The sequence below is a fragment of the Garra rufa genome, chromosome 17 (assembly GCF_049309525.1).
Source record: "Garra rufa chromosome 17, GarRuf1.0, whole genome shotgun sequence".
In the NCBI taxonomy this organism is placed as follows: Eukaryota; Metazoa; Chordata; class Actinopteri; order Cypriniformes; family Cyprinidae; genus Garra; species Garra rufa.
In genome coordinates, this window is record NC_133377.1 from 29,804,791 (window position 1) to 29,824,262 (window position 19,472).

The 19,472-nt window shown below is 35.3% G+C and overlaps 1 protein-coding gene across 1 annotated transcript; it reads left to right on the forward strand.

The window, feature by feature from the left end:
- The first annotated feature begins 8,183 nt into the window (after window positions 1-8,183).
- On the forward strand, window positions 8,184-17,770 carry rab5aa (RAB5A, member RAS oncogene family, a). The gene is made up of 6 exons (XM_073821925.1): window positions 8,184-8,331; window positions 11,300-11,532; window positions 11,609-11,760; window positions 11,853-11,975; window positions 12,063-12,156; window positions 15,916-17,770. Exons 2-6 carry the CDS (start codon window positions 11,367-11,369, stop codon window positions 16,029-16,031), a joined length of 651 nt encoding a protein of 216 aa, XP_073678026.1. The 5' UTR covers window positions 8,184-8,331; window positions 11,300-11,366; the 3' UTR covers window positions 16,032-17,770.
- The last annotated feature ends 1,702 nt before the right edge of the window (window positions 17,771-19,472 follow it).

Consider the following 19,472-nt stretch of genomic DNA (forward strand, 5'->3'; position numbering starts at 1 on the left):
TAGAATAATGCAGAAGCATGCAAAATCTTTTCTTTTTTTCCCCTGTTATAGAGCCTAAGGCTGTCACAGAACCAATTTTTCATTTTTCTCTGGACACCTATTTAAATGACATCTGTCAAGTTGAAGAGCAATTTTATGCATGGTGTTTCTAAAATGCTTACTGCGGCTTATATGTGCTGTCGTATATTTATTTTTTTAGACTGACTGCATTTATGCTTTCAAATGTACAAACGCTGCCTTGTGCGTGTTCACGTGTAACACATTAACGTTGCAGGTGGTGATGAATGACTGTGAAAACGCGTTTCTCTGGAGAGCTCCTCGCTCCTCATCAGGAGGAAGAGGAGCTGGAGAAGATCAATGGCCTTCAGCAGTTGAAGTGATTCTCCTGTGGCTCACCGGCTGCTTAAACTGCCTGTGTTTCCACGGAGCTGTCAGATGGAGCGAGAGGTCTCATTGTTCAGAGATGACACTGAGTGAATCTATCGATGGTTGACCCGATCCAATCCTGTATGGGGAGATAAATTGCAATGGTTCATGTAGTCAACCGAGTCAAATGCACATTTATATATTCATATATTTACATAAATATATAGGCTACACATAAATACCTACATATAATCTTTTGACCGTGTTCTTTTATACACTATACACAGACTATATATATATATATATAGAGAGAGAGAGAGAGAGAGTGTGTATATATGTAATGTTTACACTTTATATAAACGTTATAATTTATTATGTAATTTCTGTATTTACATATATTTACTGCATGAAAAGACAGATAAACACAATGTCTATAAACAATGTATACTTTACACTGTAAATAAAAGTATAGATAGATGGATAGACAGATAGACAAACAGACAGAGAGATGATAAATACAGACAGAGATAAATAAACATGATCGATAGACAGATAGATAGATCGATAGATAAATAGACAGACAGACTGAGATAATAGATAGACAGACAGACAGACAGACAGATTGAAAGAGATAGATAGATACAGACAGATGAAAGATAGATAGACAGACAGACAGACAGATAATAGATAGATACATACCGACATGATAGATAGATAGATAGATAGATAGATAGACAGACAGATAGATTGAAAGAGATAGATAGATAGATACACAGACAGAGATAGATAGATACATACATACAGACAGATAGTTAGACAGATAGAGATAGATAGATAGATAGATAGATTGAAAGAGATAGATAGACAGACAGACAGACAGACAGAGATGATAGATACAGACAGACAGACAGACAGACAGACAGATAGATAGATAGATTGAAAGAGACAGACAGACAGACAGACAGACAGACAGAGATGATAGATACATACAGACAGACAGATAGATAGATAGACAGATAGATAGATAGATTGAAAGAGATAGATAGACAGACAGACAGACAGACAGAGATGATAGATAGATAAATACATACAGATAGACAGATAGATAGATAGATAGATAGAGAGATAGAGAGATAGATTGAAAGAGATAGATAGATAGACAGACAGACAGAGATGATAGATAGATAAATACATACAGATAGACAGATAGATAGATAGATAGATTGATAGATAGATAGATAGATTGAAAGAGATAGATAGATAGACAGACAGACAGACAGACAGACAGACAGAGATGATAGATACATATAGATAGATAGATAGATAGATAGATAGATTGATAGATAGATAGATAGATAGATAGATAGATAGATAGATAGATAGATAGATAGATAGATAGATAGATAGATAGATAGATAGATAGATGTTGTGTATATATATTTATATATATTTAAACACTTTGATCCCTATGTATATGTATATATAAAACTAAAGGCATTTATGATGCAATCTCTCATGTAATGAACAGTAGCTTGTTTTCTTTGACAGTGGCCGACATATGTTGTGATGCTCAACCGTTGTTAGATACTCCATCTCCATGCAGACCTTCTACAACACACTGAGACGTTTTGATAAACTCAGCTCGTATGGACTCTGGCAGTGCAGAAATTGCTTTGTGAGCGTCTCGTGCGATTGTTAAAGCAGCGCGCGCTCTGTGCTTTGCTCGTCAATCACCTCAGCACCCCTCCTTTGGGCTCAAGGGCTTCTGCGGGAGAGCTAAATTGGCTCTAGCATCATCACCGCCGCTGTCGCCGTCTTCGCTGAAGTTTTTTGGGTAAGATTTTTTTTTTTTTGCTCATGGTGCAGAAAGCCAGGCTGTCTTCTGTCATCCTTTTCCTTTTCAAGTTTCTGGGGGCAGAAGGGAGCCACTCGCTGCGTGAATGATATGAAAAGCCTTTTAAAAGCACATTAAAATGGGAAGTTGCGTACAAAGACGCGTTCTCTCCTGGTTGGTGGAGATATCGGGAATCACAAACGTCTCCGCGAAAGGTTAAATGGACGAGGGACAGACGGAAAATGGCCTGTGTCAGTAGACAGAAGTGTTGAATAACAAACACATCAACAAAACACCTGTATAGACATAAGTAGAGTTGCTGAGGCCTGAAGATATACTGGTACAGCATGAATTCATATGTGGATGTATGAAAAATGATTTGTGACTAGTGTAGTTGGTCTCAAATAGCTTAAGGGACCTCAGGGACAGCTATTTGTCGGCCACTTTTCATTTTTTATATCCTCAAGGTTAAACCATCAAACCAATTCAAGGTCAAAAGGTCCATTTGAAGCTTGCCAATGCAGTTCATAGTGGCATTAAAAAAGTCAATTTATCTGACAAAATGTAAACATCAAATGATTATTTAAATGCAAAATATATATTTTAATAGATTTAATGTTTCATATCCAAGAAATTCTCTTCACTTCCATTGTAAATGCCTCAAGGCATGAGTCAAAATGTTTTGTGGTGATCAACACCATATCCTTCAGATACACATTTGGGGTTCCACATTACTGGATTTCTCTTAGGGATTTGTTGAGAGAGGTTGTGTTCAGTGTGTGTACACAAAATAGAAAACCAGCAGCAAAGAATCAACAAGAGCCTTCTGGTGCAGCCGTCGGAGCTGTTTAGAGAGCAGTACACTGATGTGATGCTTTCTGATGAGGGAGAGAGAAGCTTTGAAAAGAAAACTGGTTCTGGTCTCCTGACCATTGTTCTGGCAAGCTGAAAACATTGTTGCAGTGGCTCCGATTTGATTTATTCGCTAAACACAAGTCTCTCCCGAAATTGTCAAGTGGCTTATTTGTAATGTGATTTAAAGCTGGCTAAGCTTTTTTGTTTGTGCAGCTTTCTGTCGTACTGTACACTCTTAAAAATAAAAGAGCCAAAAGGGGTTTTGGCAGAGATGCCATAAGAACCATTTCTCAAAGAACCTTTCAGTAAACTGGCTGATAAAAGCATCATAATAATCCACAAGTAATCTATGTCTCTGGTCTAGTCCTTCAAATAGTGAAGTAAAAAGCTGTGTTTTTATAAGAGACAAATCGATCGCTAATTCATAATTGCCCAAAATACTAGTCCATAATCAATAATAATTTTAGCCTACCTCTGGTGAAAATTCGATCACCTGCTGTCCTCTCACATTAAAATCCACTAGTTTTGGACTGTTTTAGCTCGATCTGTACACATTTCCCTCTTAATTCAGACGAAACAACTTTTTCACTGGAGAAAGCATAGCAATACTGTGGATAGACTCCAGGGTTGGAAATTAACGAGGGCAAAATGAACTAAAATGACCCATAAATTCTAGACAAAAGGGCTCAATCAAACAACGTATTAGGTCTGTCACGATTAAAATGAAATGTGAAAATGAATGAAAAGATTGCTATTACGGACTATTTTGTGCAGTGTAGAGCCTTATAGCCAATCAAATGGGTTTCTGTTGAATTTTGGAATGCATTGGCCAATCAGTGGCGCTTAGATTAGTCAGCGCTGAAAACACAGGAGCTGTTGTCGATTGCGCACGTTCGCAAATTTCCGCATCATAAACAACATAGCGCAGATATGATGTAAATAAAATATTAATTTCGTAGCTTCAGTGATTATAAAGGGAGTTTTTCCATAACTTGTGACAGACTTTGCTAATGTCATGGACTGACACGTTTGTCTGTGAAGCCAGAATGTGACATGCCCAAAACACAACGAAAACATTTTATATTGTTGTCTATATCGATGTTAATAAGCATTATTACAATATAAATAGCAATAATCTACAATAATGTTTTTTTGGAACTCCTGTTTTTACATGTACAATTTAGATAACATTTTAAACAGTCGTTTGTTATTAACAACAGTTTAAAATATTGATTAAAGTAATTGGATAAATTTAACTATTTGACATTAAAGACAACATAATATTTGACCCTGGACCACAAAACCAGTCTTAAGTAGCATGGGTATATTTGTAGCTATAATATCCAACAATACATTGTATGGGTCATATAAATAATTGATTTTTCTTATATGCCAAAAATCATTAGGATATTAAGTAAAGATCCATGAAGATATTTTGTAAATTTCCTACTGCAGATATATCAAAACTTAATTTTTGATTAGTAATATGCATTGCTAGGAACTTCATTTGGACAACTTTAAAGGTGATTTTCTCAATCTAATTTTTTTTTGCACCCTCAGATTAGATTTTCAAATAGTTTTCAGTATCCATAGAAGGAAAAGTTTGAAGTTAAAACCCCTTCATGATGGATGGTTTATTACAAACATGCATCTTTTCAATATATTAATTGATGGACTGAATTATTGTGACGTTTTAATCATCTATTCTTTGGACTCTCATTCTGACAGCCCCATAAACTTCAGAGGATCCATTGCTGAGCAAGTGATGTAATGCTACATTTTTACAAATCTGTTCCGATGTAGAAACAGCCTGCATCTTGGATGGCCTGAAGGTAAGTACATTTCTAGCTAATGTATTTTTGGCTGAACTTTTCCATTAATGCTTCATCATGGAACCGTAGATACCAATAAAGAACCTGCCACAGATGAACATAAGGGAAAATACTCTTTAACGTCTGAAGCGCTTTGTGTGCGAATGAAAGCAAAAGAAGAGGAAGAGAGAGAATGAAATGACCTGCGTGACCATGTGTCTCATTTGTTCGACAGTCTCGGGCATGTAATTCCTTCATGCTGAATTTTAATAGGATAATGTACTTCATGTCTCACACAGTGCCACACTTACAGGTCTTATGAACTACCTGTCAGAGGAATACATGAATATATAACACCATGAAGCATGATGAAAAACATCATCTGCACAAATCCTCAAGGATGTACTTCTATTCTCACACCTATTTTTATATTCAAACAGAACTGGCTAGTACAGTACAATACACAGCATACTTATTCTGAAAGGGAAAGGCTACTAAAAATTAGCATGTCATCACTTTTCAGATACAGAAATAGCTGTGTTGTATCTGAATCACTAACAGTTTAGCTTTTTTGTTGACTCATTGTAAAATAAAATAAGGAAGGCTTAGATATATAATGTCTTTTTTATTATAACTGTATAGTCTGATGCCAATGCAGTTTTATCTGAATTATCTGTGCCCTAGAGCAAAATACAAAAAGGGTTTTTTCTCAGTCTCGTTGACGGAATGCCTCCAGGCATTGCTATAAGCTCATATTTGATATTGCATGGCATTATATTCAAAGGAGGTCTATATTCTTTTGAGACCAATTATTGCAGCTTACTTCGGGCCCCACAGGGGCCGCAATTACAATAGCAGGCTCTTGTAATTGTTACACAGTGGGTCACAAAGGCAACTGTTGAGATCTGAACATTGACCTTTTTCTTCCAGGAAAGGAAATGTAACAGAAGAGAAAAAGATTGCTGGTGTTTGACAAACTGCTGCAAAAACAGCATAACCATTTATCCTTGTCAGATCTGTACATTGTATAGAGCATCTTGACATGCAGTCATCATACATTGGTATTAAACGGCTTAAAAAATAAATGTAGTATATAAAACCGTAATATAACGTCAAATTAGTATTAGGTGACCGGATTAACATAGAAGCAAGGTCTAAATCAAGTTGAGGGGTTGCATGAAATCCTACAATTGATAACAGCAAAGTCAGCATTTTTAGTGTTCATTGATTAATTATCTGATGAATTGCCTCAATTACGCCGACGGAACTCTTTCAACACCTACTTTATATGACATTCTGCCCATGATCCATTGAGAACTGTCTTCTGCTTGACGCATGGAACCAATTTCATGGTAGTCCGATTTATCTTCATTTTTGTCCCAAACCATTCCAGGCTATTATTTATGGTATAGGCTACAGTATTATGTCAGGAGGTCGTGTGTGTGTATGTATCGTCTCATTTTAGAGGGCAATTAAGGTTTACTCTGCGAGCCATTTCCTGACTGCTTTAATGAACTCTTACTGTCTTTACCAAAACATTCGTTCCGGCGCAATTAAAGCAAAGCATCAGCGATCTTTAGACCCAGATGATATTTTATTCAAGTCAGGGCTATATCTGAAAACTACACAAATCTTCATCACTTTTAGAGGGTTTGCATAACATAAAGAATGGCTAGACTGGTTTGTTATTTTGTGTCAAAAATAGGATATAATGTTTTGTTATGACTGGGACATAAAATGAATCACGTTTTAGAAGTAATTTAAAATTAAAAGTAGCGGTTTATTAAAACGATAAACGATGTTTTCGCCAAAACATCTGAAATGACTGAAAGTTCCAATTAAACTGTTCTTCTCCAGACATTTTTAAAGCAGAATAGTTGCCTAAAACAGCATCCTTGCGCCATCTGTTGATAGATATTGCAACTGCATGTGAAAATGATTGTTTCTCATGTCTGACAGACGGATGTAGATAGATAGAAAGATAGATAGATTAAGTAAAAGTGAAAGTAAATACAGACAGACGGATAGATACATTGAAGTTACCAAAACATCACATGATCTCTACAATAGCAAATAGTGTAAGATACCAGACTGATTTTGAAACAGACAATATAAAAAGGACATAGCCAAGGGATCACATACAAATCCATAAAATAATGACCAATAGTTACAAATTAAACATAATTTACAAACTCAGACGCATACACTGCCAGTTTTTGAACAGAAAGACTTTTAATGCTTTTTTAAAGAATTCTCTTCTGCTGACCAAGCCTGCATTTATTTGATCCATTCCAAAGTACGGCAAAAACAGTAAACTATTTGAATATATTTTAAAATGTTATTTATTCCTGTGATCAAAGCTATATTTTCAGCATCATTATTCCCGTCTTTTAGTGTCACATCATTCTAATAAGCTGATTCGCTGTTCAAGAAACATTTTTATTATTATTATCAATATTTAAAACAGTTGAGTACATTTCTTTCAGGATTCTTTGATGAATAGAAAGATCCAAAAATCTGCATTTATCTGAAATAAAAAGCTTTTGTAACAATATACCATTCAAAAGTTTGTCAGTATTTTGGGAGAGAAATTAGCCTATAGGAATTAATACTTTTATTTAGCAAGGATGCTTTAAATTAATCAAAAGTGATGATAAGACATTTATAATGTTACAAAAGATTTCTATTTCAAATGAATGCTGTTCTTCTGAACTTTCTATTTATCAAAGAAACCTGAAAAAAAAAATCTAATCTGTTTTTAGCATAATAATAATTATACATGTTTTTTTTGCAGCATATCAGAATATTAGAATGATTTGTGAAGGATCATGTGACTGGAGTAATGATGCTAAAAATTCAGCTTTGAAATCACAGGAATAAAATACATTTTAAAATATACTCAAATAGAAAGCAGTTATTTTAAATATTAAAAATCTTTTACAATTATACTGTTTTTTCCTGTACCTTTGAACAACTAAATGAGTACAAAAGACATTAAAAATCGTACTGTTCAGAAACTTTTGGTAGTGTACGCATTTAAACAAACAAAAACAACCAAAAATCTCTTAACAGATTATGAATAGCATTACAGATACATTACAATGAGATTCAAACAATCGTAATAATATATAATAATAATCATAGCAATTTTTCACAAATCTTAGAGTTTTTTATTCCTTATATAATAAAGAGATTTTAGAAATGAGTTTAATTCAGGATGTTTTACGCGAAGGAAGCACGTCATTGCAGGGCGGAAGTGTCATCTGACGTGGCATGAGGGGCGGAAACTCTTGTTTGTGTTTTGGTTCTAAAGGGGAAGTTGCGAGAGAGAAAAGAAAGGAGGAGACTTGATCGGGGTTGGTAAAAAATCCTACTAACCGACCCCAATAATAAGGAAAACCTCTCTAAAATTTGAGCACCTCGTCGTCGGAAATCAGTTCACGCAACCTGTCGGCTGACATTCAGGTAAAAAGACACCGAATACCTCCGTTGAATGTGCCGTTTTCTGCTTTGGCGTATCCCTCAAGCTAGTTAGCCACTTTAGCTTGCTAGAATTCGTCAAAAATGTTACAGGCCCCTTGTCCTTAGTCACCCCACACAAGTCATCAGACCTGTTCTCTTCAGACTAATATATACATTACACATGTTCCTGTTCATTAGAAGCGTGAATATATGTTTATAGTGATATGCTTTGCTGAGGGTTATGTCGGAATGCAGTTTGGGTGCAAACAGGGTGGGAATGCTGGAGTTAAAGTTATCTGCAGCTTATCAGCTTATTATATTGTCGTTATTATCAGATTCTCAGAGGTATAGCCGCTCAGTGTAGTTTAACAGACTTGGCATCTGACCTGATGTGGGCTGTCTTTGCGAGGAACAAGACAGCTTGTTCCTTGGCTTGAGGCTCAGGGGTGTGTTGAAAAATAGAGGAATTGTTTAAGTTGGGTGAACGTTAGTCCAACCAATGTCAACTTGCTCTTCTTTATGGCTATGAAGTGCTGTGGTGTTGATAATACGCGGTTTATTTTGGGTGTATGATTCATGCACAGGATGACTGTGTGTCAACCTTCAACAGAAATCACAGGTTTGTTTTTGTTAGGCCTGTCATCAAAATGAGACCACAAACTGACCAGCAGCACTTGAGTAAAACCTCTCACAGGTGATGAGACTTTTGCAATGTCATGACTTGTTTCATAAGCTGTGCTTTTTTCTTTCGTTTTTGGAATTTTGTATGCAAGCCTTGGCAATGCACTCTGAGAAAGTGTGAAAGAGACAAATGTGGTTGTTATATCAGCTGCTATACATACCAAATGGATGAACACAGCAGATTTGGCATGGTTTATGTCTTAAACCAGACATACCAGGCTTGTTTCTTAAGGTGTCAGTTTATGTCCTGTTATGCAGATAGAGATCCTGTTGATCTGATGCTAGTGTCAAAGCAGCTCTTGGTTTCTTTCAGAGAAAGATCAGTTTATGATGATGCAACGCCGCAGCAGCCACACGAGCATCAGGGGTCTGTTTTTATGTTCTCCTATTTCACAACAGCAGTAACTGTGCAGTTTTGACAGGGAAAGTGTTTTTCTGCTGTTGAGGTCACTGCCACAGTAAATGTCTGTGATCAGATTCCTTGAGTTTTAATACCGCCATTTGAGTTGAGGGCTATATCTCTTGTATTGTATCCCAGGTATGTGCAGTCATTCCTAAGGCTGAGGTTCCTAATTGGGAAGTGACATGTTTCCCCCACCATTGAATTGTTGCGTCGGGCTAAATGAGCATGCTTGTTTTGACTGCTTACTCAGGACATTCTGTGCTAGAATGGGTTACCATGGCTACAGACATTTATTTCTGCAAGGATTTGCAGCCATGTTAAATAATGTTTAATTTAAAACCAGTCATTTTTAAAATTTCATTTTTTAAATTGAGATTTAATTGAATAAATAAGCTTTCATTGATCTATGGTTTGTTAGGATAGGACAATATTTGGCCGAGATACAACTATTAGAAAAACCTGGAATCTTGAGGGTGCAAAAAAATCAAAATACTGAGAAATTGTCTTTAAAGTTGTCTAAATGAAGTTGTTAACATTGCATAGTACTAATTAAAAATTAGGTTTTGATATATTTAGGGTAGGAAATGTGCAAAATATCTTTATAGAACATAACTTAATATCCTAATAATTTTTGGCAGAAAAAATTAAGACTGGTTTTGTGGTCCAGGGTCACATATGTTGATTTGGAGCTCAATAAATTAATTTTAATTTCTTCTTATAAGTGTTGAAAAACCTTTGCTGCTTAATATTTTTTGTAAAAAAATGGTGATACATTGCGTTTACTTTAATAGTGTTAATTGTCTTAATAAATGACTATTATTTTTATTTTAAATTTGTATTTATTATTATATTTGTAGCAACAGCCGACAATACACTGTATGGGTCGAAATGATAGATTTTTCTTTTATGCCAAAAATCATCAGGATATTAAGTAAAGATGATGTTCCATAAAGATATTTTTGTAGATTTCCTACTGTATTAAGTACATTAGTAACATGCATCACTAAGAACTTTATTTGGACAAGTTAAAGGCAATTTTCTCAATATTTTGAATTTTTTGGGACATCAGATTTCAGATTTTTTCAGAAGTAGTTGTATTTCAGCCAAATATAGTCATATTCTAACAAACCATACATAAATAGAAAGCTTATTTATTTAATCTCATTAAAAAAAAAATAGACCCTTATGACTAGTTATTTGGTCATATATATTTTTGCTTTATATTTTAGCCAATTTTGTTTAATTGAATTTATCAAATTATTTTACAGTCTGAATTATTGATCATTCTAAATCAGACTGATTTTTAATAATCCTTACCAAACATTTTTTTATTGGACTGTAGTGTTCTAACCTAAGACAACCGTTTTATTCAGTGATGTGTTTTATATAACTGATGCATTTTAAAAATTATCACTTAAATGTATTTTAGATTATTTTGCCTAGTATTAACCTTAAATGTCTTATCCTAATTGTATGACTTTTGTTATTTATAAGTTTTAGCCATGAAGATAGCCTTTGCTGCTTACATGGCATTAAAGTAAATTAATAATTAAAATAATTAAATAATCCTTACCCAGTAATGGCAAAGTCTGTAGTGAATTATATCATGTAGCAAAACTGTTTAATTGGTGGTTTAGTTGTCATAGTGTCATATATGCCAATTATTTTTGTATAATCCAGTGGTTTTAGTCTAAAAATGTGCATATCTCAAAACCAAAAATAGCATTTGAGTTACTTGCCGCTATCGCTATAGCCAAGATGAGCGATTCCCTGTATGAGAGCTCTGAATAGAGAAAAAAGAGAAGAAAGAAAAGATCTTTGTCTATAGTCAACATGAAAGTGCTCTTTTTCATTTCTCTTTTTTTGGTTACATGTTGTCCTGTGCAGCCAGTACTGGGACAGCTCTCAGTGTGTGTGTGACCGCTTAAAGGAGACGGGGTGATTGACGACTGTCATGGCCAATAGGGGAGGAGCAACACGCCCCAACGGGTCCAACGCGGGCAATAAGATCTGCCAGTTTAAACTGGTCTTGCTAGGAGAGTCGGCTGTGGGAAAGTCCAGCCTCGTACTGCGCTTCGTCAAGGGGCAGTTTCACGAGTTTCAGGAGAGCACAATAGGAGGTAGGGGATTTTTGTATTTTGCGTTATGTGTACCTGTTCACACGTGTTCTTAACGACCTTTCTCTTTTGCTTCTAGCGGCCTTCCTTACACAGACGGTGTGCTTGGATGACACAACAGTAAAGTTTGAGATTTGGGACACAGCCGGACAGGAGCGCTACCACAGTTTGGCCCCCATGTACTATAGAGGTGCCCAGGCTGCCATTGTAGTTTATGACATCACCAACGAGGTGAGTAGATTTGTGACTAACTTCACTGTCATACTGCCACATTTCTCTGTTCTGCTTCTGTTATTGTGACTTTCGCTTTCTTCACCTTGAAGGAGTCGTTTGCAAGAGCAAAGAACTGGGTTAAGGAGCTTCAGAGGCAGGCCAGTCCAAACATTGTCATCGCACTGTCTGGGAACAAGGCTGACCTTGCCAACAAGAGAGCTGTGGACTTCCAGGTATACATGACTTTGCAACAAGACCAGAGAGAGTTTTTATATCTGACTGTTGCTGTCTCCCTCACGTGAGCTGATTTATTTTAACAGGATGCTCAGTCTTATGCAGATGACAACAGTTTGCTGTTCATGGAGACATCAGCAAAGACTTCCATGAATGTCAATGAGATCTTCATGGCCATTGGTAAGGTTTTACTTCATAGTAAAGCCTAACAGTGATGCTTTAAAGTATTTATAAGATGTTGTAAATACAACATAGAATTCTTTGTGATGCTTTGGTCCCAAGATGTAGCAAATTATTATTTAATAATACTTGTTTTTTAATCAAATTAAATGGTTAACACTTTACAATAAAGTGTCATTTGTTAACATTAGTTAATGTATTAACTAACATGAACAAACAATGAACAAAACTACAGATGCACCGATTGCAATTTTCTTGGCTGATTCCGATTCCGATTTTTCAGTAAGTGTGACCTGCCAATTCCGATTTTTTTTTTTTTTAAGAACTGTAATGAAAGCATAGGCCTATACAGAAATATTTTCTTAAATTAAATTTATTTTATAATAAAATAAATTATTAAACATTACAGGATCTTCTTACAACAAAATAAAGTGCTTTGTGTCTTTGAAAAAGGTATAAAACTAGTTCCTGTAACTAACATAGTATAGTTATACTAGCAAAAATCTTTTCCTCAATGTATTTTTTTTATTTTATAATAAAAGAAATGTTTAAACATTACAGCATCTTCTCATATTAAAATAACTTTAACAAAATACAAAGTGCTCTGAGCCTTGAAAACATTAGAAATAAAATATAAGTAACAAAGCAGGCATACAAAAATCTACTTTTCTTCAATGAATTTTATATGGAATTTTTTTTTTAACATTAATTGCAGGATCATCTCACAACAATAACTTTAATAACAAAAAGTGCACTGTGTCTTCAAACAGGTAGAAATAACAATGCTCGTACTAAATGCTATTACTTGAGCATTAATGGCAAATTATTCTTGATAAAGAGAAGCATTTCTGCCTTGTCACCAGTTAATCCAGCGGTAACGTTACTACGCTTCAGAACATTCATTCACATATTTGCGCTACGCCACCGCATACAGCGTCTTCACACACAGATGAAACTTACTAGAGAGGTGTAACATAAATGCATCTGTAAATAAATACAAATTAAATTCACGTTGCGCACGCTTTAATTACCTTCAAATGGAACATTTATGCTCGCTTCGAACTATTAGTGTGTGAAAAGGCTGTATGCAGGCGCAGTGCAAATATATGAATGAATGAAAGTGTAGTAAACGTCAATGGATATCCCCTGCTCAGGGAGTAGGGAGCAATGAACACTGCGCAGGGACCATGTCAATCGGAACACAGTTCATTCACGGAGCTCACTTCTAACGGGTGAGTTATCTGAATCAGGTGTGTTGACTAACAGAGACATGCAAAATATGCAGAGCAGGGGCGCGATCTACCACATGTCCAGCCAAGCTAAACAAGCGCGTGGTTCGTGGTTGTTCCCTCACGTTGTATTTTGGCCTTATAAATGTTACAAACTGCGATCTTTGTGTCATCTTGTGTCATCGACTGTGAGTGTGCGCGCGTGGCTGTGACGTAATTGCATGCGCCGCTGGGATCGGCTAGGAATCGGCAAGAGGAGAAATTGACCGGCCGGTCACCGATCACTAGCCGGTCAATCGGTGCATCTCTAAACAAAACATTACAGTATTTATTAATCTTTGTTAATGTTAGTTAATAAAAATCCAGTTGTTCATTGTAAGTTCATGTAAGTTCACAGTGCATTAACTAATGTTAACAAACACAACTTGATTTAATAATGCATTAGTAAATGCTGAAATTATTGTAAATGCTTTAGAAGTATTGTTCATTCTTAGATCATGGTAACTATAGTAGTTAACTAATGTTAATTAACTAACTAACTAACTAATGAAACCTTATTGTAATGTGTTACCATTAAATGTTTTAATGGAAATTTGTTTTTAATATTTATAATAATTATTAGGGATGTGCCCAAATACCGCGTCCGGAAAGAATATTACATGTACTATGGAACCTCTAAAGGAGGGGTGTCAAACTCCGGTCCTGGAGAGCACAGTAGAAAACTAAACTTAAGAGACGGAACAAAGACAACAAAATACTGGAGCTCAGCTTTGGTTTAAAACGGTTAAAAAAATATTTGTTATTGGTCATAACTCGCAAGGAAAAATGGAGCAGGCATTGGACATCGATGAAGCTTTCTAGAGCGCCCCCACATTCGCGCACAACATCAAATGGTGTGTACGATTGTATGCATACGCTAGCGAAGTACAATTTAGGCTTTACTCTGTTTATGTGAAAAGTGAACTTTTATGTACTGTAATATAACGGGCTATCACTGGAAAGCAGCTAACCATGTCCCTTTAGTGGCTCAGTGGAACGCGATATTCGTTTTCTGTACCTTTCCTAATAAGGATTCACTATTCGGGCACAACCCTGATATTTTTGTTGAGCTAATACGATTTTTTTATTTATTAAAGAATGCGTTAGATCAAAAATGACAGTAAAAAATATAATGTTGCAAAAGATTTCCAGTTCTTTTGAACTTTGATCAAAGAATACTGAAAAAAAAAATGTTTTGCGTTTTTGCAACATCTGTTTGCAACATTGATAATAATGAGAAATGTTTCTTGAGCACCAAATTATCATGCAAGAATGGTTTCTGAAGGATCATGTGACACTAAAGATGAGAGTAATGGCTACTGAAAATTCAGATTTGCATTACAGGAATACATTTTATTTCAAAATATATTGAAATTGAGTTATTTTAAACTGTAATAATATTACTGTTTTCTTTTCCTTTTTTTTTAAGGGGTCATTAACTACTTTTTTTTTATTTCGTACTGTTCTCTAAGATCCACTTCTAATGTTTTTCATCATAAGATCCACTTCAAGATTTTTACATCAAAAAACATAATTTCGAAGTAATAAGAAGGGATGGGACGATGGATCCATTCGTAGATCTTTCGAATGCATCGTGATTCTTTTTGGAATCGATTCTGAGCTTAGATTTTAAAAGCACACTCAAACGCTCGTGAAGAAGAGTGCTGAAGAGCACTTGTGTAATTTCACCTCGGTTCAGAATGCTTTTATGACGCGAGATTAATGTAAACACAGCCCATTGTATGAATGATTATTTTAGATTCAAGTGCATGTAAGAATTTGGAAACAAGCAGAGCATTTCTGTTTCTAAAGCAAGCAGTACCATCTGCTGTTCAAAACTAAGCTCAGAATCGATTTGAGATACAATCGCAATGTGTTCGGAAAAATCTCAGAAACGATTTTAAATCATTTCTCGATTTGCGTTGCAATGATTTATTTTTAACCCCCCTCATCAGAACGCTCTTTGAATAGGCTTGGCGGATTGTAGCCTCAGAAGTAAACACCCACTGCTATGATTGGCTAATAGTTGTGCTTGTTTGACAGCCTACATTATTTACAGATTTACGCTGCTGTGATTTAGGTCAAAAACACATAAATAACTCAATACATATCAACCAATCTGTAAGAAGAGACAAAGCAGTAGTGGCCATGTAATGAAAACCATGATCCAATATAGTCGGCACAGAATCCTTTTTTAGTTTTGATCTTTTTGAAAAAAAAAAACGCATTAAATTGTCCCTTGTTTGTGAAGTTCTCATGTAAAAATAAAGTTTATCTACTTTCCTAACGTTGAGATCAGAAGAAAGGCAACGCAAAAACTGTTTTTCCACAACTTGGCACTGCACAGCGTCGTCTTCTCTTCAGAGCCTTCTTTATCATTTGGTTTGCGCGTTCATCAGTTCATGACCTCTTTAATAAAGTAAAGTCTGTTTTTAGGAGCATTACATTATGAAGTGTTACAATGGTAATTTCTTGTTTTGTGTCTCTTCAGCGAAAAGGTTGCCTAAGAATGAGCCCCAAGCTGCCGGAGCCAACAGTGGGCGGAGTAGGGGTGTGGACCTCACAGAGACAGCCCAACCCACTAAGGCCCCCTGCTGCAGCAACTAACGCAAAGCAAATCCCCCCTCACCAAACTCTGTTACCGCAACAACTAACGCAAGGTCCCGCCCTCCAACTTGGTTTTTGACTAACTAATGAAATGCCTCCGCTTTCCCCATTTTCCACAACTCTCTTACGCTGTAACAAAAGCTCTGCCCCGCCCATGTATCTGCGGTGTTTTTGTTGTTTTCCTGTAAAGACCCAGGCCTCTTACTGTACTCATGCTTTAGGTCATGCCTTGTCTCCAAACTGTAATATATGCCGTCACAGATATCCATCAAAAAAAAAAAAAAAAAATACTCTGAATGCCATTTGCCTGACCTGGATGAAAGGGGTGGGGCCTCTGCAAGGGTTCACCTGCCCTGTCATATTTCAGAACTCTACAGTCGCTCTTTTTTTTTTTCTCAAATCTTTTTTTTTATGATTTAGTTTTATAGAAATGTACTTTTCAGAATGATGGATGCATGTATCACTACAAAGCCTGAAAAAGGTCAATCAAATTTTAACCTTATCTAACGGCACACATAGTGAGAGAGGATGTGACAAATTATCCCGGCCCCTTTGCTCCACCCCGTCTCTTTCGCTCTCGCTCTGATTCTGGATGTCCCATCGGCTCTGTTCAGTGGCAGACTGCCCACTTCCTGAGGCTGCGCCGCCAACAAAAAGCCCACCTCCTTCTTAACCACACACACTTAGCCAAGATGCCGCCCCCTTGTTATTCTCTCACCAGTTAGCAAGCCTTCACTTTTTTGTCAGCATTATTGGCACCGTCCTATAACTGAGTGAATATGTGGCTGCGCTTTCATTTAGCATAAAAGGCCTAAACTAAAAAACAAAAACAACCAAAAAAAGTCTACATACAAGATAAGTAACTTCCCCTTCTTCACAAAAAAAAAAAAAACCATGCACCAGTCACGCTCACACTCTTCTGGTTCTAACTCACCCAGGTGTTTCTTACTCCATGCCTTGCACTAATTTTTGGTCTTGATATTATCTCTTGCAAGTACAGCCAGAGTGATATAAATATATATAAATAATTTACTGTAAATAGGGTGTTGCAATGTATTCGTCTTTTCCATTTACTGTTGCAGGACTAATGCTTGATAGGGAGTTAGATAATCATTAAAAAAACAATTGTACAGTAACCAAGAATTGCTTTGATAGGGGGTTGGAGATATGTTTCTTTTTCACAAATGGTTAAATTATAATCAATGGTGGTCTTATAAAAATGTATGTAGTGTTATTAACAAAAAAAAAAAGGTTTTCTTTAGTGGTCTGTTTTGTAATTTTCATGAGAAAGCAAAAACAAATGTTTTTGTCACTAAACAGTGTCCACATCAACGGTTTATGATGGTTCTTCCTCTGCTTATCTTCCCAGTATCGGACAACACATACACTTTTAACATTCTCTCGATCTTCTACCTTTCAGGATACTGGTACCACATAAATTCGCTGCTACATTCAATTTGTCTTTTTTTTTTTTAAGTGTTCCCCCTTTGAGACTAAAACTGCAGTTACCTAAATATTACTGTTAATGTATCAAATAAATTTCTTATAAATGGTATTGATAATATTGTGTGTTCAGAGGGCCAAATTAACTTCTAGTCTTATCACTGAGTGGAATTCCCATCACAGTGCGGATTCTTGTGTAATAGCATTTGTTTGTGATAATGACCCATAATAAGTAAATTGTACCTTGAGTCACAACACTTATTTGTTTGCTCATAAAGGACTGATTGCTGATTTTATTCTATGACTGATTGCCGATAAGCTTCATTTTACGAAGTGTTTTCCTATTTCCTTATAGTAAGACCTGTCTTATTTATGATAATGACAGGTGATCAGTATCAAATGTATTATTTATAAACTCTCTCTCTCTCTCTCTCTCTCTCTCTCTCTCTCTCTCTCTCTCTCTATAAATAAATACATACAGTTAAGGTCAGAAGTTTACATCTTGCAGAATCTGCAAAATGTTAATTATTTTAACAAAATAAGAGAGATCATACAAAATGCATGTTATTTTTTTATTTAGTACTGACTTGAATAAGATATTTCACATAAAAGACATTTACATATATATATATATATATATATATATATATATATATATATATATACATAATACATAATACACTTGATTCTTAATACTGTGTTGTTACCTGAATGATCTACAGCTGTTTTTTGTTTTTGTTATTGTTTTAGTGATATTTGTTCCTGAATCCCTTGTTTGTCCTGAACAGTTAAACTGCCTGCTGTTCTCATAAAAATCTTCCAGGTCCCAGCATTTTTGTGTATTTTAACCCTTTCCAAAAATGACTGCATGATTTTGAGGTCTATCTTTTTACACTGAGGATAACTGAGAGACTCATGCAACTATTGCAGAAGGTTCAAATGCTCAATGATGCTTTAAAAGGAAACACGATACATTAAGAGTAAGGGGGTGAAAATGTTTTGAATTTGAAGATCAGAGTAAATTTGACTTTTGTCTTCTGGGAAACATGTAAGTATCTTCTGTAGCTTCTGAAGGGCAGTACTAAATGAATTTTTTTTAATAAAATAAGAAACATCTTCATTCTGTTCAAAAGTTTTCACCCCCGACTTAATGCATTGTGTTTCCTTTTGAAGTATCAGTGAGCATTTGAACCTTCTGTAATAGTTGCATATGAGTCCCTCAGTTTTCCTCAGTGTCAAAAGATGGATCTCAAAATTATACAGTAACTGTTGGAAAAGGTTCAAATACACAAAAATGCTGAAAAACCAAAACATTTGTGGGACCTGAAAGATTTTTCTGAAGAACAGCAGACAGTTTAACTGTTCAGGACAAACAAGAGACTCATGAACAACTATCACTAAACAAAAAACACAGAATAATTCAGGCAACAACACAATATTAACAATCAAGCATATGTTTTGAACTTTTAATAAATTCAACTATTATTTTCTCTTGTGGACTATATGTAAACGTTGTTTATGTTAATTCAGGTCAGTACTAAATAAAAAATAACATGCATTTTGTATGATCCCACTTATTTTGGTAAAATAATTAACATTTTGCAACGCTATAATTTACCTTTTGTTGGTTTTATTTTTGTATTTTCAATTTATTTTCAACTTTTGTGTAAGTTTTAGTTATTTATGTTTGTTTGTTTTTTGGTTGCCATCCTATTCGTTTTTTATAATCATACTTGGTGTTCATTTTTATTTAATTTTTAATTTAGTACTTTCATTTTAACTTATTTCAGTTAGCTGTAAAGGCAAAATTTCTATTTTTCATTAGATTTTCATCTGATGTTTATATTTTATTTTCAGGTTTTTAATAGTTTTAGTTTTAGGGGTAAGCATGCAACTGCTTTTTAACCTTAAGTTCAGTTTCTTATTACCTTTAACATCATTTGAAACCCTTTTCATATAGCTTTTGAAGGTGTCTGCAGGTCTAAAACATGTTGACAT

Bases quoted from the DNA above. Each gene is read 5' to 3' on its own strand.
- rab5aa (XM_073821925.1), top strand. From the start codon at position 11,367: ATGGCCAATAGGGGAGGAGCAACACGCCCCAACGGGTCCAACGCGGGC. The intron at 11,533-11,608 runs GTAGGGGATTTT...TTTTGCTTCTAG, and splicing joins TCAGGAGAGCACAATAGGAG to CGGCCTTCCTTACACAGACG. The intron at 11,761-11,852 runs GTGAGTAGATTT...TTCACCTTGAAG, and splicing joins TTTATGACATCACCAACGAG to GAGTCGTTTGCAAGAGCAAA.